We start from the raw sequence: 24,481 nt of genomic DNA, 5'->3' as shown, positions 1-24,481 counted from the left end.
TATCTTTGGATAAAGAGAGTGTGGGGATGAATTTTGGTGGGTTTCCAGCATTGTCGCTAGAGTGGAAATTGGTTCAGTGCTGTGGAAAAGATTGCTGCTGTTGATAATTTATTGTCCCAGTGACATTAATGGGTTTTGGAGCAGATGAAAAACTCAGTCACCATCTACTGATTACCACATAGAAGATGACTCTACTGCCTTAGTTCTTCTTCTTCTTCTTGTAGCGTCTCTGTTCCTGGCTACTTTAATTTTCCTCAAGGTCACTTTTCCTTTTTTCTAGTCACCTAAGCAGGATTTTACTTCTTTCTTTAACTCGGGTTACATTTAAAGCAGTTAGGTGGTGTAGATTCTGGTGTCAGCCTCCCACATATTATTCCTGCAACTTTGGTTAAGATAGCTAACTGGCTTTGTGAAATCTCAGTTTATTCATCCATAATACAGGGCTAATGATAGTATCAGCCTAGAAGACTTGCTAGGATAAAACAAGATAATCTATGTCAACCACTTACCCAACATTTATTGAGCACTTGATTTATGTTTTTTGAAGGCAACCAGTAAGCAATTAGTCCAACTCCTGATAATAACAAAACGATGTAAAGGATGCCTAGTTACTCTGGTAGGTGCTCATCACTTTATGCTGCCGTTTCTTTAGCTATAAATTGAGGATAACCTTTCAGAATTACTGTAAGAATTAAATGAGATAATATACACAAAGCACTTAGAGCTATTCCTGGCATATGGTAAGTTTTCAGTGAATACCAGCTAATTTTGTTTTGTCATTCCTATACCTTTAGTGGGAAAATTTAAAGGATACACCATGGAACTGAATCATACTGGGTTGGTCAAGCCTCGTCCCAAGTTGATTTGTGTGGCCAGTAACTTGACTCTCCTTCTCTTCCTCTTGCAGCTGCACAGTTGGACAGCGTTGGCTTCAGCATAATCAGGAAATGCATCCACGCTGTGGAAACCAGAGGTAAAGTAGTTCAACAGATGGCATCATTCTTAGTGAAGGTCACACATCTGGGAAGGAGGCAGACCTGCTACCTGCTGTTTTCCGATTTTAAGTGACTCATTAACTCTCCAAATGCCATTGCTGGTGTGTTTCCACGAGTCATTTTGCTCCGAAGTTGGAGCTCTCAACCCATTTGGTGTCATCAGCCTCTTTCAATGATCTGAAGAAAGTTTTATTTAAATGCATACACATCAAATATATAGGATTATAAGGAAATCAGTTACTGAAGTTCAGTTATTAAAATATTAAGAAACATAGTTGTAATATAATAATATGTGTTTCTTTGTTAACACTTCAAATAACAAGTTATAGTGGTGGACTGATAACTAGCATAGTTTGGAAATAGTGATATTCTAAAGTGTCTGTAACAGTTTTAATACCTTATGAAAATATCTGTGACTTCTGACCAAGTTGCAGGTACTGCTAATACTACTATGATTTGTGGCTTATATCATCATGGAAGGAAATGATTAATTTTCAATTATAGGTTAGAAAAAATAAAGGTATAATTGTTTTCCTGTCTAAGTTCATAGACACCCTGAATTCTCTGGTGGACCTCTTAGGGTCTGTTGCCCCAGGGTAAGGACCCTGCTCTGGGAGGTTGTCTCTGGGGCCTATCCTGATAGGAAGAACCGGCCAAGCTCCTAGTTCCTGCAGTGGCACTGAAGTCAGGCTCTGCCTGTCACACATTGACCTTTCTCCTGGGTTCATAGGAACAGGACTTTGAGGAAAGGGAAGTTGGTTCATCTCAATGGTCTTTGCCTCCTCCTCCAGGTTTGCCACAAAGGCAATTTCTCAGCTCTGACAATTTGAAACTTTGAGTGCACTGGTCTGTTATACCCCTGAGAAACACCGATAACTGTCTGTCCACTGGATTTGATTTGAACCATTGTCAAAAATGTGAATCTTATTTATTATATAGCCTCTCAACCCACCAGGCCTTTTGATTTGTTTGGAAGAAGTTCTGTCTTTTAAAGCAAGATCCATAACTCTTACTAGTTGAGAAATATAAGCATCTTTATAAAGTCTAAAAAGCATCAAGTAGAGAAGGAAAAAAACCTAACCTTATAAGCCTCTATTCCTATGTTTTCAGTCAAAAAATATTCTTTCCAAGGTAGTTATTTAATGTGTGCTAACCCTTTGTAAATGTCTGCTTATTCTGCTGTACCTTCCTTCACTAAGGAGTTAAGACAGCTTACAAAGATATGTAAAATATAATCAGAACATAAAGTCGAAGTAAACGAAGTTTCTGAAATTGATCTTGAGGAAATAAGGGCATGGACCAGGTTGAGTCATAAGGTTGTTTACCTGAAGGTGGTGTTAAAGTGAAAAAATTAGAAATTGGCCAAACGTCTCAGAAATTAGTTAAATCAGCAGTGCTACATTCATGCAGTAAAAACTCAGAATCACTAAAAATGTAATGGAAATACATTTATTGACATGAAAGATTTTTATTATATATAGTAAGTGAAAAATGGAAGTAACCCATCCTGGGGGTGGCAGAGAGAGGGGAGACGTGTACCTGCACAGGTATCATTGTATTGTCAGTAGGTCTCCCTGCTGTTTTTATTGTCTTCCTTTGATTTATCTATTTTCCATAACTGCCGTTTCTAAAATTTTTAAAGTAGGCATAACAAAGGTAATTTTTCAACAGGCGTTATGAAATGCTTTTCATTTTAAAAGAAAAGAATGAGAGATATAACATATACAGGGTTAACAAGAGTAGAGGTGTAAAAATGGAGCCATAAGTGAGTTCAAAACAAAACTCCCCTCCCCTCCACTGTGAAGTTCACATACTTGGCTGAAGGGGCCACCTGATTGTTGTTCAGTTTTCAGCAGCCAGAACTAGGAGAGAAACATAATCATTTAAAACCCTTCTTAGAGTCTGTATGGTAAATGCAAACCAATAGCTCTGGACACAACTTTTTCTGGTGTAAAGGCGGAAATATACATGATAAGTAGTGGTGAAGAACAGAGTCTCCAGCTGGTTTGGTCTCTTAACTTCTGCCTCCAAAAATGCTGTTTTAACTTCTAGGAAAGTTTTCATTTAGCACAAAGAGGAAATAAGGGCAGTGTGAGTTAAATGCCATTTTAACATAAATACATGAAGGAAGTGGCTATTTCTCTACTGCAGTGCATGTATGTACATACATATTTGTGGTGACCAGAGGTGAACAGACCTCCCATACTTTATGGGGTTCGTTAATCATTGTCAAATGGGAGCTGGGATTGTGTCAAGTTCCAGGAAAGCACAAGGACAAAAGAATGAGATATACTTCAGAAAGGACAAGCTCTAGAAACCACCATGTTGCTGAATAATGGTTCTGCTACTGAGTAACTTGGGGCCTATCGCTTAGTTTTTGACCAGGGTCTCCTAGCTCATGAACCATACAAGATGATGTACATGCTTTTACAGATCTGTTTTAGCTATAAAACTCCATCATTCCAAACCACTTCCTTTTTATTCATTAGTTCCATTTTTATATAGTGTAGAAGACACTGCAGAATCAGCCTTTTCCCAAATTTCTTCCAGGAAATTTTATTTTGACCCTAAAGTAGTAACTCTGATGGAGGTAACTCCTGTTTTATTTATTCTATCATGTATCATATGCTGATCTTGGTGCTGGGGATATAATGGTGAGGAAGATAGAATCACTGTACTTAGAGTTTACATTGTACTTGTAGAGAGAAAGACAGGAAACCGAATAAGAAAATTTTAGGTATTATTAACTGCTGTAAAGAAAACAAACTAGCCAATAGTGTTGGTCATGGGATGCATTATACTGAAGAGACTGCATTTAAGGTGAGACCTGAACATGAAAAGATCTGGGAGAGGTATGTTCCAGGTGGAAGAAATCTTGTGCAGAGGCTGGGATTGGGGGGCCTGAGCGTGATATGGAGGAGACACAGGAAGGCCAGTGTGGCAGCGCAGAGTGAGGGCAGTTGATGATATGGTCAGAGGTAGGCTGGTGCTCAACTGTGTAGGGCTTTGTCGGCACAGTAAATTTTGATTGTGATCTAAATGCAATAGGAAACTCCACTGGAAGGTATTAAGAAAAGAGATGGTTTGAACAGATTTACTCTTTGAAAAGTTCACTTTGGCTATCGGTTAGAGAATGGGCATCCGGAGAATAAGATAGGAAGCAGGAGATCAGTTAGTTGAGAGGTATCGGATACGATGAGCCTAGGACTAACAGGAGAAAAGTCATTTCTTGTCATTTGGTGTAAATATCCCTTTTTGTAAATCATACAGTGGTGATCTAATTCTTGCACTTAAATGAACAAAGTACTGAGGTCATTAGTTTTTGGTTCTTTGTTTGGGTATTTGAAGGTAAACCCCTTCTGGTCCAGTTGTACATTTCCTTGGGTTGAATGAAGGTGGTCCTTCTTTTTCTTTGTAATGAATATTTACCTTACAAATAAATAGATTTTCTGATTTCTCAGTCTTGGCTAACATTCTCCAAAATTAAAAATGTCCTTACACTCATTATTTTTATTCTATATGTAGAAATAGATTGTGAGGTATTTTTCGTTTTCTGTAGTATGAATTTTTTGTCATGTCATTTTTGGCTTTTTAAATTAACAAACTGGTTAAATATGACCTATTTAAAAGTATATATTTTGCATCTTTCAAAACTCTTCAGATGCTGCCTTTGACAAGAGAAGAGCAAGATTTCTTTCCCCTCTAATGACTGAACTAACACGAGGGCTGCAGTGTGCAGCACATCCGTGAAATCCTAGACAGCTGTACCAAATCCCACTGCTTCGCTAAGACCAGAGCTGAGTGACAGGGGACTTTAATTAGAGCAGCTTTTAGAAGGACCAAGAAAATGAAAATAGTGCCTTTGGCTAGGATGGCTTGACTTGTGTTTTGACATGCCTCTAATTAAATCATCACTGTTTCTCTTCTCAGGGATCAATGAGCAAGGGCTCTACCGAATCGTGGGGGTCAATTCCAGAGTGCAGAAGTTGCTGAGTGTCCTGATGGGTGAGTGCAGCAGAGACTCTGCCAGGCAGGCCCCAGGGGGGTGGGGAGGGCACAAGGTGTCATGTGACTCTCAGACAAAATGTATATAAGCAGATAATTCTTTTGATTCTCTTTGTTTCTGTCACCAAGTCCATAAATATGGACAGCCCCTTGGGAAGTAATCAGGGTATTCCAAGAGGTAACTCCCAGAAATAAGCTGCCTCACTCACCCGTTGTCATGGCTGTGGGAATTACTGGAAGAGGTACGAAGTGAGACTGGACAAAACAAAAAATGGCAGGTCCAAATCACCACACCCTCTGTGTCGGCCATTGCCAGTCCCAGTGATGTTGGTCACTCATGTGACCACCACACCCTACTCTGTCTTTATTAGCTCATGACTCCCTCTGTCTTCTTAGTGAGGCACATCCGATGCCTGCAGAACCTCAGATCTTGTGTTCCCTATTATGGAGAAGGTGTCATGTGACTCTCAGACAAAATGTATATAAGCAGATAATTCTTTTGATTCTCTTTGTTTCTGTCATTTGAGCAGCAGAACATCTTTGCAGTTGGCTGATATAAATATAAAACTACTATCTCTGAATGTGCAACGTTCGACTCAAAAACCCATGAGCCAATAAGCCAAATTTGCCTAGGCTGCAGATTTCCTGTATTTTCAGATATGAATGCAGCCAGTCTCAATGAGTCACATGGATCTAAATGGCAAACAGATCAGATTTCACCAATCAGTGGCTATTATTCATCCCCATGGAAGCCTGGCCACGTACTTGTAGAGAAGGACTATTATTACTCAGGGTCCCTGGTCAGTTTTCTGTGCAGGGACATTTCTCTTGTTAGTATTTGTCATTTATTTTGCTATCCCACTTTCTGATAATAGTTTTCATATGAAAGAAATCTCCTTTCTCATGTTGATGAGAATAACTCTCTACCTCTTTTTGAGAGCACTCCTTGCCTCTTGTAGGCAAAATTCTATTGTATTGCTAGTCATGATGAAATATTTAGTTTGAAACTATGATTATTTATAAGGTACATTTGCACTGAGTATCTGTTCTTTGATTCAGGGTTGATTCAGATTCAGATGTAGTTCTTTGAAAAATTAAACTTTTTATTTTGAGATAATTATAGATGCACATGCAGTTATAAGAAATAATATAGAGAAATCCTGTGTACCTTTACTAGCTTTCCTCCAATAGTAACATCTTGCTAGACTTTAGAAACTGTATCGCAACCAGGTATTGATACAATCAAGATGCAGAACAGTTCCATCACTGCAAGAATCCCCTGTGATGCCGTTTTATGGCTACATCCATCTTCCTCACCCCTCACCGCATCCCCATGCTTAACCCCTGGCAACCACTAATCTGTTCTCCATTTCTGTAACTGTGTAATTTCAAGGTTATTATATAAATGGAATCATACAATTTTTGGATTGGCTTTTTTTTCAGTTAGCATAATTCTCTTGAGATTTATTCAAGTAGTTTTATGTGTCAATAGTTTGTTCTTTTATTGCTGAGTAGTATCTCATTGTACAGATGCACCACAGTTTAGCCATTCACCTGATGAAGGACATCTGGGTTGGTTCCAGTTTGGGGAAATGACAAATAAAGCTGTTATAAACATTTGTGCACAAGTTTTTATCTGAACATTGATTTATTTCTGTGGGATAAATGTCCAAGAGGGCGATTGCTGGGCTGTATGTTGATATGGTTACTTTTTTGAAAATTCTAATGTAGGTAACAGTTAAGAGTCCAACAGGTATCAATCCTCAGTCTTTTATTTCCAGTCGGAGCTGCAAATATTTATGGAGCATATGCTCTCTGAAACAGATTGTTAGGTGCTAGAAATGAAACTTTAGGAAGAGTTATTCCTTGTCTGCAGAGGGTTCAGTAGTGGGGATATATGCATACATACGAAAGCTGTAATGTAAAATATACTAGTATATAATATAAGCTGAATCTAGAAGATTGAGTAGTGAAGGAGAGAATAGAAGAATAATTCTGATTCAGGAAGTATTATGAACAACAGCATGGGGAGAGAAATTGGGATCTGTGGTGGCAATAGCAGAGAGTATTGATATTATTATTATTATTATTATTTATTTTAATATTTGAAAATACTTGAGACTGGGACAGGAGAGTTAAAGCCAAAAAGCTGAGATGGCCCCCTTTTTTTGAGGAACTTGAATGTCATGCTGTGTAGTGGAGTTGTGTGTTAAGACTTTTGCACACAAACGTGTCAAGAAGACAATTTAAAATAGTTTAAAATAAAAATAAAGGCATTTAATTGTTTATGTAACTGCTAAGTTCAAGGTGGCGGAAGAGCCTGGTCGCTCCAGTAACATCTTTGCATTCGTTTGAGGCTTTCCCACTCCTTTCTCTGGTTCCTCATGATCCGTGACCTTTGCTTGCCTTTGCATTGACTGTATTCTTTGTGGGAATGTCCCAGATAGTCCAGCCTCAGTGGTCCTTGGAGCTTGTATCACTGAGAGGAGAGTACCTTTCTTGACATTTTTGGCAGAAAGTCTCAGGGTGGACTTTGATTGTATAGGGCCATCCACATGGTTTACTTCATAATCTCAGACTAGACACATGACCTACAGCAGATGGATCCAGACAGCCTGGATCCTGTGCCTGTCTTTGGTGATCCTGTGCCACCTCTGTGAGTGTGGTGGAGAGGTAGGGTTGGGGGCGGGGGTTAGTCTGTAGAACTCTGTGGACTAAGTAGGATTATTAAAAGAATGATGGAGGAATGTTTTCCTGAAATAATGGCCACTGGGTAATAACAAAAGTATGTCCAACACAGGTGTAACTAAATCAGGTGCTAGTTTGAGGAAGACAACGCTGGCAGCAATGTGGAGCATGTATTTGATCATGGAAATACATGGAGGAAGAAGACAGTTGCAACAGATTAGGCAGATGACCCTATCGAGGGTTGAACCAAATAGCTGCTCTGAGGTCAGGAAAAAAGAACAGGCTCAAAATGATTGGAGAGAGAATCAACAGGACTTTGTAACCAGTTGGATATGGGGGAGTAGAGGGGTCAGAGAGATTTCAAAGATGACAGATTTTTATGTAAGATGACACTAGTGAAAAGAAATATGACATTTTAGAAGGGTTTGCTAATCTAAAAGAAAAGCGCCTTAGCTCAGTTGTGCTAAGCAAAGTGGTATGAAAAGATCTCGTTTTTATTGCTTCTCTTAGTGGCCCTCAAGTAAGATATTTGTCCTGTTTTCTTCAGTTTTCCTAGGGTTAGACAAAATGATGATGAACATCTGAGAAATGTCATGAAAAACTAATAACTAGCAGCCGAAAGTCACGAGGCTAGCTGCCTTTGCCATGGGGACATTACAGATAGACTAGAATCCAAACTGAGATTCAACCAGAGCTGAAAAATGACCACAGTGAAAGATCTAATCAAAAGTAGGGAATGGTATCTGTGATTCTCACTACCAATTAAGTTCAACAGTGTAGATCTTGGAATTGAAGAATCACCCATTAGTCCAGGGACTCCAGACCTGAAGGCAGAGAGCCCTGCCTCACTTCTGTTTTGTGAACATGCTCTCATCTTCATCAGTTCTTGATACTGGTACTAGACTGAGTTAGCCAAGAGTATAAAATTAACATGACTCCTATACCCCTAAACCTCTCCCTGCCATGACTGGGCTGATAGTCAACCATTCATTCACTATTTTTTTTTCCTATACTCATTGGATGCCCTCTTATGTGCCAGACACTGTGGGATTATTTGTCAGAGTCTCTCAAAAGTGGAATAGTGTGTTTTTATTATGGGTTAGAATTAAGTAAAACCAGATACTTTTTTTTTTTTTTACAATTCAATGAGTTTTTTCTGATTATAGTTGGCATACAATAATATATTAGTTTCAGTTGTACAGCAGAGTGATTAGAGATCTATATAACTAACCAGGTGATCAGCCCACTAAATCTAGTATCCCCTCTTCCCCTTATATATTTATTATAACATTGTTAACTATTTTCCATATGCTACACTTTATGTCTCCATGTCTATTTTGTATCTATCCATTTGTATTTCTTAATCCCTTTGCCCTTTTTCACTATTCCCCCAAACCCTTTCTCATCTAGTAGCCCTCCAAATATTCGCTGTATCTATGAGTTTGTTGCCATTTTTGTTATTTATTTTGTTCTTTAGATTCCACATGTACGTGAAATCATGCGATATTTGTCTTTATCTGACTTATTCATTGCAATACCCTCTAGGTCCATCAAGGCAATATCTTTTTCTATCCCTTTCCTTTTAGTCTGTGTGTGTCTTTTAATCTGAAGTGAGTCTCCTGTAGGCAGCATATGTAGGAGTCTTGTTTTCTTACCTATTCAGCCACCCTACCTTTTGGTTGGAGCATTTACTTCTTTTCCATTTGAGGTACTTAATAGAAATGTAGTTATTACCATTCTTTATTCACGTTTTTGATACATATTTTTTTCTTCTTAAAAGAGTCCCTCCAATATTTCCTATAATACTGGCTTGGTGTTGATAAATTCCTTTAGCTTATTTTTGTCTGGGAATCTCTTTATCTGTCCTTCGACTCTAAATGATACCTTTGCTGGATAAAGTTGTAAATCCTGGATTTTCATCACGTTAAATATTTTGTGCCTAGCCCCTTTGTCCTGTGTAGTTTCTTTTGAGAAATCAGCTGCCAATCTAATGGGTGCTCCCTTGTAGGTAACTAACTGCTTTTCTCTTGCTGCTGTTAAGATTCTCTCTTTGTATTTAACCTTTGGCATTTTAATTATGATGTGTCTTGATGTGGGCCTCTTTAGGTTCATCTTTTTGAGACTCTCTGAGCTTCCTGGGGTTCTATGTCTATTTCCTTCACCAGGCGAGGAAAGTTTTCATCATTATTTCTTCAAATAGCTCTTCAACTTCTTGTTCTCCTTCAGGTACCCCTGTGATGCCGATGTTTTTACATTCAATTTTGTCCTTAAAATTATTATTATAGTCTGGGCTTTTTTTTCTTGCCATTTTGATTGGATGTCCTTGGCTTCCCCATCCTCTGTACCAGTGATTGGATCCTCTTCTTTATCCACTATGTTGATTCCCTCTAATATACAGAGTCTGCACACTGGGAGAGGGAAGGGCTCAACAGAGGAACAATGGACACCACCAGTACTTCTACCAGGGAGAAAGCCTCGCCTCCCGTCCTTGCTCTGACAACTCAGTGTCCCCCTGTAAGTTCCTGGTGACCCCTGAGCAGCCAACTCGGTGCTGGTGCTCAGAGCGAGCAAGCCCATCACCATCAAAGTCCGATCACAGTCGTGGCCCCTTTAAGAGACATCTGCAGCTGCCATACCCTCTGCCCTACTCAGGCGCTCGTGACTGGACAGCCTCCTGTCTTCTCCCCCTCCTGCCTTCTACCATTGCAGGTTGATTTCTTATTTCTCTCTCTAGTTGTAGTGCTTCTATTCTTCGAGATCCCAGGCAACTCTGCTTGCTGTTTGCTCCGTGTTTGTCTCAACTTTGATGTGGTTGCAAGAGGGATGAACAAAGCCTCTATCATCTACGCCATTTTTAGGTGCCTCAACTGGAGAATTCTTTTGATCACTTTGAGTTTACCATGTGTATGCCTAATATATTGGGGGACTTTAGGTGGGAAGAGGAGGATAAGAGCCAGTGCTTTGAGAACATCTTCTTTTTATTGATTAGGATTCCTTAAGAATGCTTGCCAGAATTTCTCGTAGTAAATGTGGTAGAGCCTTGTGCTGGTGTCATATCAAGAGCTACACTTGACACCTTCTTCTTAGCAACAGGTATTATTAGTCTTTGAAAAGTGAAAAAGGACTCAGGAAGACATGCAGATTCCTAGAAATAGAGTGTCTTCCATGTTTGTTCTGTTCGGTGTTTTTTTCCCTCTGAATGTTAAGTGAAGATAAACTTTTCCAAGTTTTAGCTCAACATTTTAAAAATATAAATCAGCTATATGCTTGTTCAGTACATTTGTCTCTCTTCCTGTATATATTTTAAATAACTTGTTTTTTCTGATTAGAAATTATAAGTGGTCATAGCAAATTTGGAGAAATACGAAAATTAGAAAAAAGAAAATAAATCTAGTAGACCAGAGATAACCTTAATTGACCACTTTATCATATCACTCTCACCTTTTAAATATAATATTCTATAATATAATAAAAAGTTTATAAAATTGGAATTACACTGTGCATGTATACTGCTTTTTAATAGACTTTTTTCATGTCTATTTTCTGATGTTTTTCAAGTTTTTCAGGAATGCGATTTCTTTTGGCCATGTATTTGGTAGATATACTATAACTTTAATCAGTCTTCTATGCTCAGATATGTAGACTGACTGCAATTCTAGAAAATACTCAGGTGAACATCCCATAGGGATAGGATAGTGCAGGTTAAGAGCATGCATTTTTTGGAGTTAGACAAGTTGCAGTTCTACCGCTTATCTGATTGACTCTATGCAAGTTATTTAAACCTGTCTAGTCTTCTACCTCATATGTCCCTGCCACTATAACAATGTGAGGATTAAATAAAAAGAAGCATGTGGGTTACTGAGTCCAGAGCCTCCATGTGGTAGTCAATAAATGTTAGCTGTTGTTATTTTTAATGTTTATATTATTTCCTTGAGCTTTATTTTAAGATGTTGAATTGCTGGGCCAAGGTATGCACATATTTTCAAGGCCCTTAATTGATATTCCTAAATTTGCTATCAGCAAAGTCTCAGGAGAGTGCCCTATACTTCACATCCTTGCCATCTCTATTACTTTTTTGCATACAAATTATAAATATATTTTAAAATGTATTGCATTTTTATTTAACTTTGCATTTCTGTAAACCTGGGTGAGTTTGGATGTTTTTCCTGTTTTTCTTGCTGATTTATGTTTCTCCTTTCATGAATTACCTATTTGTGTTCTTAGCCTGTTTTTCGATTGGTGTAGTAATCTTTGGATTGTACAACCTTTTTAGATATGGAGGCTTTGTTACCAGTATTTTTTTCCAGATTATCATTTATCTTGAACTTAATTTATGGTACTTTTGTTTTTGTTTTGTCTTATGAATATTTAAAATTTTTATGAAGTCTAATCTTTTATGAAATCAGTCTTTTTCCAATATGGATTATGCCTTAAAAGACCTTCCCCATCCAGGATTATAAAACCTTTTTGTTTTCCTTAAAATCCAAATGTAACTTATTCATGCAAAATGGGAACTAACTCTTCTTTTCCTCAAATAGTTATCCAATTGACCAATAACTGTATAATGAGAAAATTTCCACCTTTCCATTACTTTTAAATATCACCAGATAAGTCACTCTTTTGTACATATTGGGGTCTGATGAAGGAGTTTTTACATATGTTTTTTTGGAGGAAAAAACATTTTTTTTCATTATTATGCAACTCTCAATTTAAAAAATACATTATCATCATTCTTCACTATTTTCATGTTTGTTTTTCTCCTGATTTTTTGCATTTTAGTAAAAATTCTCAAACTTGTGACCCATATCCATATCATTCATTTAAATTTCTTTTGGGTTGATTTGTTGTTGTTGTTGTTTATAATGCAGATTTTAATTTTGTAATTGAATTTTTGATGTCTTCACTAACTTACTTAGCTGTTTCCTACCTTTTAGCTATCATCTTTATTATTTCAGTCTATTTCTCTTTTTATTTGGTGTCTTATTTCACAGCATCCATAATTTTCTGAATTTTATTTAGCATACAGAACAGGTACTTCCTGAAAATTTTGTAGAGGCTTTTATCTCCATATTTTATGCTAACAAGTATTTTATCAGCTTTTAAAAATCTTCTGTTTAATCAAATCTGAACACAGAGAAGTTTATAAATCTTTGCAATTAAATTCACTGTGGATAGATCATCCTTATTCTGCTGCAGTTTTCCTGAAATCTGTTGGAATCCTCCTCTCATATGAAATTGGAGGACCATTATACATGATTCCATCCACCTTTCTGACATTTTCTTAAATCTTTCATTTAGTGTAGACCTATACCCCTGAATTGATTTCTCCTGATTCTGTTATTTGGTTATGATTCTGGGAGAAGTGGAGTTTTTTCTTGTTTAATATGAGGTGCTGAGGTTCTTCCTTTGTCACCCTCATGTTTCCTATAAGACTTTCCCTTATCGGAATTTATTTCCCTTAATATAAAGGGATGCCTCTCCACCTCTGTCCCCAGTCTAATTTCACTGTCCGTATTGTAATCTTAGGATGATTCTGTCCACTCCAGAAAGCAGCTTCCCCCCAGTGTGTGTGCTGGGGTGGAGGCCATGCATGTGGCATCCCTTCCTGGCATGGCTTTGGCTGTACTGTAGGGTGGGTGAAGGGCTGTGACCTATATCATTGTTCCCCCAATTGGGTTTTCCTCATTCCCTCATCTGAGCTTTGCCTAGTTGGTATTCCTTTGGTGACAGGCAGAATGTTGCAGTGAACCCATTTTTCCGTGCTGTTGAAACTTTGTGTTCCTTTTTTTGCATGTCTTTATTAGAATTTTACCTTGATGGTAAAGGAATGCAAATTCGGTGTTATTTTTCTCATCTTATTCCATAACTTTTTCCTTTTTTTAAACTAATGTTTAAAGCCAGGTCGGTGCTACAGAGAACACATGGAAGGTATTAAATTGCAATGTTTTAAAGCACTAAATTATAGTAACATGCCTCACCCACTGATCTCTGATCTAGCCATGAACTGTTCTTCCTTGCAAATCTTGGACCTTGAATGTCTGTATTCTTTTTTTCTGTGCCCTTCATTCCAACACCCTTTCACAGAATAGCATAAGTAAAAGCAAGTGAGGACTTCCTTCAGAAGAAATCCTAAAGTAATAGACATTCTTCATGACAATTCTCAAGACTTGAAGGCTTATTTAGTAAAGGGTAGAAACAGCCTCAGACTTTGAAGACCATCGCCTTGTAGAAGCAGCAGAGCTATGCAAAAAGTGAATTTCTGATGTTATTCATCTGTAAAGGGGAGCAGACAAATGATGACGACTTCGAAATAGTAGATTGTTAGGATGGGGATTGATCCTTCCGGAAGCTAGTAAGATCATGTCTAACCACAATTCTGAGTTCCTAGAGGATGGAGACCTCAGATAGAAACTCACCTTCCTCTCTGCTCTTTCCACCATCACTTTTGCTTATTGGGAGGTTTCAGGTAGGTTCTCCTAAGACAGGGCCTTGAGACAGTAAGAGGTTTTAGATGTCAGAACAGAAGTGGCTAGAGGTACTCTGGATTTTTGGATACTGGATATAGGAAGTGATTAAAGTTTTTTAAAGATGTATGACTTTCATAATGAGAAAATAATTTGCTGGAGTAAATTATTCTCATATTGCTAAGTTTTAAATCTAGTCTCGAAAGCCTTAACTGTAGGATAAATGAAAAGAGGTCTTGTTTATGTAGAGCATAGCATACTTACATAAACCTCTTCCTCAAAGACATAATGGAGATATAAAAGGTTCAAGAAGATTTTAGAAAAAGACAGAAAACAAAATACAACTGTTTAAATGCAGGAAAGCACGGCCATATGGTATTTTAAGCAAGACTATAAGGAATGGCATATAGGTCAATGGAACAGACAAGAGAAACCAGAAATAGAACCCATACGAGTTAACTGGAAATGGATTATAGTTTTAAACCTAAGAGCTAAAACTATAAAACTTCATGAAGAAAACAGGAGAAAATCTCTGTGACCTTGGTTTAGAAAAGATTTCTTGGATGAAACACAAAAGCAGGAACCATAATAGAAAAATCTGATAAACTGAACATTATTCAAATAAAAAACTTCTGCTCTTTAAAAGATATTAAGAAAAAGAAAAAAACAAACTACAGATCAGGAGAAAATATTTGCAAAATATGTCTAATAAATGATTTGTATCCAGAATATATTAAAAATAACTCTTGCAACTTAGTAAGAACACAACAGTCCAGTTTTTAAAATGGACAAGAGATTTTAACAAACAGCTCGCCAAAGAAAATATACAAATGGCCAAAAAGCCCATGCAAAGATGACCAACATCATTAGTCATTAAGGAAAAGCAAATTTAAAAAATGCGTTATCACTACATGCCTACTAGAATAGCTAAAATTTCAATTTTAAGCATATGACTATATCATGTGTTGATGAAGATGTGAAGCAATTCTCACATTGCTAGTGGAAATGCAAAATGGCTCAGCTGTTTTAGAAAATAATTTGGCAGTCTCTGCTAAAGTTAAATGTACTCACTATATGACCCACTCTTATTTATTTTTACCCAGTTCCACTGCTAGGTGTATACCGAAGAGATGAAAATGTCCATATAAAGACCTGTATTCAAATATTTATAGCAACTTTATTCATAACAGCCCAAAATTGGAAACAATGTAAATGCCCATCAGCTAGTGAAGGGATAAATAAATTGTGGTGCATCCATAAAATTGAATACTACTCAGTAATAAAAAGATTGAACTACTGGTACATAAACAATTTGAATGAATTTCAAAAGTACTCTATGTGAAAGTGGTTCCAGAGGGCTGGAGGTGAAGGGAGAGGGATTGACTATAAAGGGGCACAGTCTAATTTTTGGAGGTGATAGAAATTATTTATATCTTGATTGTGGTGATAGTTACATGATTATTTATATTTGTCAAAAATGATGGAACTGTGTACACCTTAAACTGTATAATGTATGCCAACTGTAATTGAAAAGTAAAATATTTTTAAAAATTATGGAAATAGTGTGACTGTACCTCAGTAGACTTGAAGTGTGACTGTACCTCAGTAGATTGAATCCAGACACAGGAGGTAATTCTCAATCTTCCTTCTTATTAAAGTACAAATTAAAACAGTCAGATAACCTTTTCGTAAACCCATCAGATTGGCTAGGATCAGCATTCAATCATATGATGTCAAGGATCTAGTGAAGGAGTCACTCTCATACTTAAATATAGTGGTACATCCTCTGAAGGGCAGTTGAGCAATGTATTTCAAAATTTAAAATGCACATAGTTTTGACCCAGAAATTCCATTTTGAGGAATTTTTTTCTACAGGTAAGACATGTAAAAATATTGTTTATTATAGCAAAAGCAGGGAACCATCTTAATTTCCATAAATGAGACATTTAACTATGGCACAACAAAGTACTGTGAAGTAGATATATTTGTGTACTGATATGGAACAATTTCTTAAGCTGTTGTTAAATGAAAATAACACTGAACAGAATGACATGTATAGTGTGCTTCTGTTTGTGTTTTTACAAAGATGTGTGTATTCATATTTTGCTTGTTCATGCATATACTGTTGGAGATGGTATACAACTGATATTAGCAGTTGCCCCAAGCGGAGGAAAGGTGAACCTTTTTAATGTATATCTATTTGTTTTGCTTGAATTATTTTTTTATTTTGTGCTTATATTACCTTCTCAGTTAAAGAAAAAATTATAATGTGTTATTAGGAAATTTAGAATACACAGGTGACTTTCCTAATCATTTCCTCCAGAAGGTCCTTAGTGTTTTTGTCAGCAACACAACAGTGTACGAGATGGATCTTTGGATTGACCCAGGGTGATAGTTCTAAGACCACCTCCCCTTGTCACCACTGCTTCTAGTCTGTCTCCTGTTTTTCCAAATTTGTGCTCGAGTAGGTAGAGGAGGAAATACACTCATTTCGTTCTACCCACAGAATGCTTTTTTGTTTGTTGGATTGCTCCTCTAGTTTATGTCAGCTTTACTAAGCACTGCAATGGTCAAATGACATGGTAGGCAGAAAAGTACGGAGTTCTGAAGAAAATTTTACATTACAGCTATGCATCTTGTTCAGATACTACCAGGAGGCTTCTCTGTTAGTTAGTGAGGGGAGCACTGACAGAAGGGAGGTGTGGACATCGGCAGCACTTTCTGAGAATGGGGTAGCTTGTGAGGCTGTCTTCAATTTAGTTTGGATATAAAATGAATTAAAATGGACGTGCTCAAGTTATGAGCCTTGCCTCATCAGTGCTATAAAAAGCCCTTTAGCCTGGCTGTAATTTGACTCTCCTCTCTGTAATGTTACACAATATTCCTATGGTTACAGAGCCTGAATAAGTGGAAGCTAATCATTAGTTTGCTAAATGTGATTCATGGAACAGTTCATAACTCCCAGACCTGCCAACTGCTGCTTGTTTAGTGTCATGTTCACTCTTCTTGGGTAGAAGTTGGTTTGTTCCTCAGAAAAATGTACAGTAACGTTTGTCTTGCATCCAGGAACCATGCAAGATGGCAGTGCTCCATGTGTCTTGGTCCTGGGCGGGGAAAAGGTCAGGTTAAGCAAAGTTTTTTAGTACATATACTTCCGCAGGAAAAAACCGTTAACAGTGTAAGATGACAAAGCAAGAAAAGAATTAAAGCTACAGCAGTTTTAGATATTTGGAAAAATCACACTTTGTTCACTTTTCAGAAATTTGCTGTGATAGAACGCTGTGGAGTTTACTGTTGTGTGGGCCTGGAAATAAAATTATGCTTTTTAGGTTCTTCCTTGTTGGTTTCATGTGACATGACAGAGTTCATTATTGCCCAGAGTTACCTGCAAACACATAGCGCCTAAATCCTTAAGCCACTCATGACTATTTGGCCTCCTATATTGAAAGTAGGTTCTTTCTCAGTGTACAGAAAATGTATTGTGCCCACCTGTGACTCATTCTTCTCTCCAAATGGAAGACTGTTAGCCCTGCAGGAAGAACTCTTCACAGAGACTATACAGAAAGAGACAGTCTGGTGGTCATCTCTGTTTACCTGCTATATCATTTAGGTCTCTTTGGATTATAGAAAACAAAATCTGACCTCAACTGGTTTATGGAAAAAAGGCTTTTTTTGGCTCACATGATTGAAAAGGCATGGAGAGATAGAAGGGCTCAAACCAGGTCATCAAGACCCATTTTTCTGCTTCTACCATCTCTGGCTTTGTTTGTTGGACTCAGTCTCAGGCTCTATGTGATGGCACCTCGCACAGCTGTATAACCTTCCAGGTGCAAACCAACCAGGAAATAGCAGATAGCCTTTCCTTTATCTCCTAGGAAAGTAATGAAGTTCTCTTTGATCCAACTGGCTTAGGTCTTGGGCCATTTCTGAACCAGTCACAGGGTCCAGAGAGATGCGGCACTTTGGTCTGTCTCGAATCTCATTCCCCACCATTGAAAGGAGGGAGCCTCACCTGAGCACTTGGAGTAGGTGTAAGAAAAGGGTAGCAGCCCAACTGTAAATGAGGCTCTGAGCAGAAACAAAAGGGAATGGGAACTGAGAGGTAAATCACTAGTATTTACTATGAGGAAACTGGATTCTCCCTTCAATTTACTGAAAGACTCCATTTTCAACTGCCTTGCCAGCAATAAAAGTAATGGAATGAAGTCATAATTTAGAAAATATGGAAACCATAATTCTACCACTCTAATACAAGCATTATTTTAATTTTAGAGTATTTCCTTTAAGCCTTTGTTCATATGAGTTTCTCACAAACATTTAAATCTTGAGGGCTTTTTTTTTTGTTACATGATTTTTTGATTACATGACAATCCAGGCATTTCACATATTGCTAGATAGCCATCATTATCATGTAAAGGCAACATAATATTTTATCAAATAAACGTACCATAATCATTTTTCTATCATTGGACATTTAGGTGGTCTCTCTTTAAATTTTTTTCCTACTGTTATAGAAAATAGTGTGTGTTGAACATTTTGGGGATATGTAACTTTTCTCATGCTTTATCTTATTTCCTGAGGATAGATTGTGTGAAGTGGGATTATCAGTTCAAAGGGTATAAACATCTTTATGACTTTGATACGTATTGCCAAATCGCTTTTCAAAACTGCTGCATTTATCCTTTTTGCCTCCAGCAGATTACAAAAGGATCAGTTTCACTGCATTTTTGCCAGTAATAGATATGTGGATTTTTACACATTTTTCTAATTTAATAGGCAAAAGATAGGAGTCATTTTTGTTTTAATTTAAATTTCTTTGCTTAGTAGTGAGGCTGAATGCTTTTATGTATGCTTGTTTTTTAGCTGTATTTTCTGCTCTGCTTTACACATTGTCTTTTCTTTTAGACCCCAAAACAGCTTCTGAAACAGAAACAGATATCTGTGCAGAATGGGAGATCAAGACCATCACTAGTGCTTTGAAGACCTACCTAAGGTAGGGACTTTCCATTTGCATGGCGGAGTGCCAGCTCGTAATCAGGCAGTCAGGAAGAAAGCAGTTTTTCTTTTCAGCCTCCAGAGAGCTGTTGGGTGGGCGTTTGAGATATGGAAACAGCTATGTGTGGGTGCACTTAGCTCAGCTGGTCATTCAGATTGTAAATCATCCATAGTTGATGGGTTGCCATTGTGCAGTAGTGCCATGAGTGATTTAGGCAACTTTGGTCTTTAGAAGAAGCTATTATGACAATTAGTCTTTAACAAAACCTAAAATATGGTATTCCCTGAAATCCCTGAATACTGTGTTAAGAAAACAAGGAATCACATATCCCATTCTGTCGCGAATGTGTGATTACATACCCTATATATTTTGATAGTTTTATGCATTGCAGATAGCATACATTGTTGACGTTGGTCCTTAACAATGAGAACTTAATGGAACTCCTTTTTGACTCTGCTTAGATTAGAAAATATCACTTTACTGCAAAAGAGATTATTTTTCTCTAATAATGTATGTGATATTACTGCTGCCTCCCTACCCCTCCTTCTGTCATTAAGGGAGTAGCAAATGACTAGCTGCCCACCTCTCAGTTTCATGAATAGATTGAAATTTATGCTGGACTTGAAGGGTAGGAACATTACAGCTCTTTACTGTGGTTCTTGCACAGGAAAGTGGGGGAGATCTAGTCTTACACAAAGTGGAGAACTATCATCATGAGTGGATTAGCTTTTGTAGAGATTCTATGAAGGTTCTCTTGGCTCAAAAGCAAAGGAGGAAAAAGAATTGGTGATGCCGGTTTCATTGGCTATTGGGGATGGAAGAGTCTTGAAGTCAAGGATAAGATGTAATGCAAGGGATGACTAAGAGTTGACTTAAGGAATCCTGAGAATAAGATAAAACCTAAGCCAAGAATAATGTATAGTCTGTTGAGAAGCCTATTATTTGGACTATCAGAAAAACCTGAAGTTTAAAGTTTAACGTATTCATTAAATATTCGTAACTCAAATACTATCATTGAACTTTACATAAAACCACATTATAGAGATTTGCATTTAGCACTTCTTTTCACATGGTGATACTGATTTCCTAAGAAATAGTAGGTATAGAACATATTTTTTATTAAATTTATTGAGGTGACATTGGTTAATAACGTTATGTAAGTTTCAAATGTACAGTTCCATAGTACATCATCTGCATATTGCACTGTGTGCTTATCATTAAAAGTCTAGTCTCCCTCCATCACTGTGTATTTGATCCCCTTTACCCTCTTCATCCTCCTCCCGGTCCCCATGTCCTCTGATAACCACCCTTCTGTTGTCTGTGTATATAAATTTGTAAAACGTATTTTTAAAAAATAGCAGGTAAAATTTGGTTGTATCATGCTTAATGTTAGGGGTTCTAGTCCCTTGGCATTCTTGAGCAGCACTCCATAGTGAATTCGCCAGAAAAACACCTACAAAAGTCTCTCAGAGTACTCACAGATGAACTGATTCTAATAACAAGGTGCTGGGAAGACAAGAGTTTGCAAATGTTTAGGTAGTTGCTTGTTTTTCAGACATATCTTAGAATGCTCTTGTTGATGGGTGAGTCACTGACTGAGAAGGGAAACTCTTGGTTTGTGCCAGACTGTTGTATTAGTGTTTTTCTAGTTGTGACTATGAAACACAGTTGTATGCATTCCCTTAAAATGGAGGGAGAATGAAAATTTCAGGTGAAATCTCAGGGCCTTTCAAAAGGGAAACTAAGTTGGACTAAGTCAAGTTGCCTTGTTTCCCTCTGATCTTTGCCTTTGAGAAATGTAATACAGTTTGGCCGTCTCTAGGCTGCTGCTATTTAGAAAGAATATGATTGTTTTTATTAAGCTGACTAGTGTACATCTTTTTATTCCAGAATGCTTCCAGGACCACTTATGATGTACCAGTTTCAAAGAAGTTTCATCAAAGCAGCAAGTAAATTTTCTTTTTGTCACAGTTTTAAGGGGAGAGAGAATAGATTTTTCTGTTTCAAAGAACAGTCAGTATCCAGAAGTAAATATTATCTAATCCTTCATGTTCTGTTTGTTAACTACCTACATATGCACGCTCATGAGACTGACACAGAATAAAAATGAAACCAAGTCAGGACTGCCTTGCTACCACAATAAATTTACAGTAGAGGAGAGACACTTCAGAAGTGTGTTTCTGCAGGTGGGAAGAAGAGAGAAAAGCAAGTTTGCCTTTCTTATTTTGATTATTGCAGTTCTAATTCCTTGCGTTTTTCCCCACCCTTAAGTAGCATTTTGTGGAATGAATCAAATTTTACACATTACCTAAATTGAGCATTGGAAGTGTTTTCCTGAAAGCAACACCATTTATATAACTTCCAGGTCTGCTTTCTATCATGGCTTTCGTTTACAGCCTCTGATCATTCTTTGTCTGTACCATCTAGGTCCTTAGCGTCATATTACAGGTCTTAAAATACATAGGGATTAGGTGCAGGCTACCCTAAGTATACTAGAATCTGTCTACGTGGGGCAGGCCTCCTGTAGGTGCAGTAGATTCTTTATCAGATTTAAATCTGGCATGAAACCCCACAGTGCTATTATGCTAATAGCCTGTGCCTCTCCCTGCTCCCTTTAAGCCTTCAGAGTTTGTTTACCCTGGTAGTTACTACTAGCCTAATTTAGTAACAACTAATATTCTGATGGCCTTATCTACTTATAGTTGTCCTCTTAAAACAAGGAGAAAGACATGGAGGAAACCTAGGGGCGAAGTGTTTATGTGATTCCTTTCTCAGAGAAATTCCAAACCCATAGCAACCATTCTCTAATTAAACCTCACATCAGTCCTATAAATAGGTGTGGTGAGTACCATCATTCTATTTCCCAGACAAACGTAGTCACTCACCCAGGTTCAACCAAGAGAACATGACAGGCCATGATTTAGGTTACAGGTTGGCAGAAAGATTTACATATTTTATGTGCCATTCTTTTCTTCTATACCAGGCTGGCTGTCACACATAGTTTGAGAATAACTGGGCATTGCCTTCGATTTCTTTGATACTGTCTTGAGATGTTATTTTGATATTTGAGACCCATGCAATGTTGTTCATATGCGATTTGTTTATCACTCGACGAGTGCATAAAGTTCCTTCTTTCCTTGAAATGAAGCCGTCACTCTAGGGAGCCAGCTGCTCCCAAGTTAGTTCCTGTTTTGGGTATGCAGCCGACTGGCTCCATTTCACCATGTCATCATTTTGGCTTGAGTTTTTGACAGCCTCTTTTTAAAAAATGACCTCTGTTACAGAAAGCAGCATTAAAAAGCGCTTCTAGATCTAGACATTCTAGTCATGGGTACACAGAACAGGATCTTAAACCTCTGAGAAATCCGTCTTGTTAGTGTCCAACCTTTGGTTTCCTTTGATTTTTGTCTTGTAAACTGATTTAGCTGTGAAACTGATCAAATATAACCCCCCTTCTACCTTTGCAGAACTGGAGAACCAGGAGTCTCGGGTCTCTGAAATCCACAGCCTTGTTCATCGGCTCCCAGAGAAAAATAGGCAGATGTTACAGCTGCTCATGAACCACTTGGCAAAGTAGGTTTAAAACTGATTGCTGGCTCTTTTCTCATCTCTGGAAAGTTCTTTTCTTAGCACTAAAGCTGGTCTCAGTTTTGCTTATATTAGCCTCTCCCACTCTTGCATCAGGTATGCTGGAGGCTTAGGAAAGAAATGTGTGAAATGTTAACTGCAGCGGGTAACGGTGACAAATGCCAGTGGTCTGGGGGAGTGGCCATGTGACCAAGCCACCAGGCAGAGTTTTCAGGGGATTTTTGCACGTGTGGATCAAGGGCAAATAGGAATATATCATCCATGATACCAGGTCACTAAGCAGAGTTTTCAGGAGTTATATGTTCTTGCGGCAGTCAAGGGCAAACAGGAGTATGTTGTGGGTATACAGAGCTCGGATTTGTAGCAAAGAGGCCTGGATTCTAGAGTTGATTCTGTTCTTAACAAGCCACTTAACCTGCTGTGGACAAGCCACCAACCTCAATTCTTTGTTTCCTCATCTGTGAAATATGGATAGTAGGCTCTCTTTTATCTACAATACCATTGATTTTTAAAGTTACATGTATTAAAGCCTTTGAAGAAGTATAGAGAAGAAGGAATTACTTTTGGCAAATGCCCACTTGCCCTCTGAGATAATCAAAGCATTCAGTGGGGGTCCGATTTTCCTGCTAGGAATATTTATACCCTTGCAGTGGTTTTGAATTTTTGTGTGTTTACTGCTGCTCGGCTCTTTTCGGAATGGCCTTACTGACTTCCTTAGTTGTATCAGTAACTACATGTGTGCATGTTCTAACATTCCGTCAACTTTGATGAATGTTTTTGATTGGAGACTAGAGCATAAGAAAGGACAAAGTATAACAATTAACCTAAATAGTCAAGTCCTACATTCTATTGAACTGATGTGTTGTAATTTGTCCCTTTCCCACACTTTGTTCATTCTATTAAGTCATTTCTTTGGGATAAGTTGATGCTCTGCTAAGGGCGTTTATGATGGCATCTTTTCATATTTCTACCAAGCACTTGATATTACCTTTTGGAGAGAGAGTATGTATGTTGCCATAAAGATTTCCATAGGCCTAATTATGAAGAAACAAGAGTGATTTGCAATTAGGCAGTGTCAAGAGTTGCTTCTTCATTGGTCAGTTTTTTTTTTTTTCCTGCCATGCCATATCAGAACTGCATAATTGTGATTTATAAGAAATATATATTTGGTCATTCAAGTGACCAAAATGCATTTCACATATTTATTTGGTCATTATCCACAATTCCTGGCTCAGAGCTTCCTGAACTCTTGGAATTTCCTAAGTATTGGAGGGGAGTCTTTTGTTATGTTAAAGCCCCTAAGGATGGGGCCAGTGGAAGCAACCATGTGATTAGAGGGTTGGAACTTTTAGTCATGCATTCCCCATGACCTCTGGGGAAGGAAGAAAGGCCGGAGGTTGAATTAATGGCTAATGGCCAATGATTCAATCAATCATGGCTATGTAACAAAGCCTTCATACAAATCCAAGAGGCTGGGTTTCAGAGAGCTTCCAGGTTAGTGAACATGTGGAGGTGATAGGAGAGTGGCCTTTCTGGAAAGACCATGGAAGCTCTGCACCCCTTCTCATATACTTTGTCCACATGTATCTCTTCCATTTGGCTGTTTTGAGTTATCTTTTTACAGTAAACCAGTGATCTAGTAAGTAACATGGTTCCCTGAATTCTATGAGCTGTTCTAGCAAATTAATAGAACCCAAGAAGGATATTTTGGGAACTTCTAATATATAGGTAGAAGTATAGGTGAT

At 37.8% G+C, this 24,481-nt stretch overlaps 1 protein-coding gene across 1 annotated transcript in view; it reads left to right on the top strand.

Moving 5' to 3' along the window:
* ARHGAP26 (Rho GTPase activating protein 26) overlaps positions 1 to 24,481 on the top strand; it is a 385,346-nt gene that overhangs the window by 219,831 nt on the left and 141,034 nt on the right. Inside the window, exons 13-17 of the mRNA XM_015597932.2 lie at positions 908 to 973; positions 4,926 to 5,000; positions 19,058 to 19,145; positions 21,039 to 21,097; positions 22,616 to 22,721. Coding sequence (XP_015453418.1) covers positions 908 to 973; positions 4,926 to 5,000; positions 19,058 to 19,145; positions 21,039 to 21,097; positions 22,616 to 22,721 — 394 coding nt within the window. The remainder of the gene's footprint in view (positions 1 to 907; positions 974 to 4,925; positions 5,001 to 19,057; positions 19,146 to 21,038; positions 21,098 to 22,615; positions 22,722 to 24,481) is intronic.

Source organism: Pteropus alecto, unplaced genomic scaffold (genome assembly GCF_000325575.1).
Source record: "Pteropus alecto unplaced genomic scaffold, ASM32557v1 scaffold78, whole genome shotgun sequence".
Lineage (NCBI taxonomy): Eukaryota > Metazoa > Chordata > Mammalia > Chiroptera > Pteropodidae > Pteropus > Pteropus alecto.
This window is presented reverse-complemented; position numbering and strand designations above follow the sequence as displayed.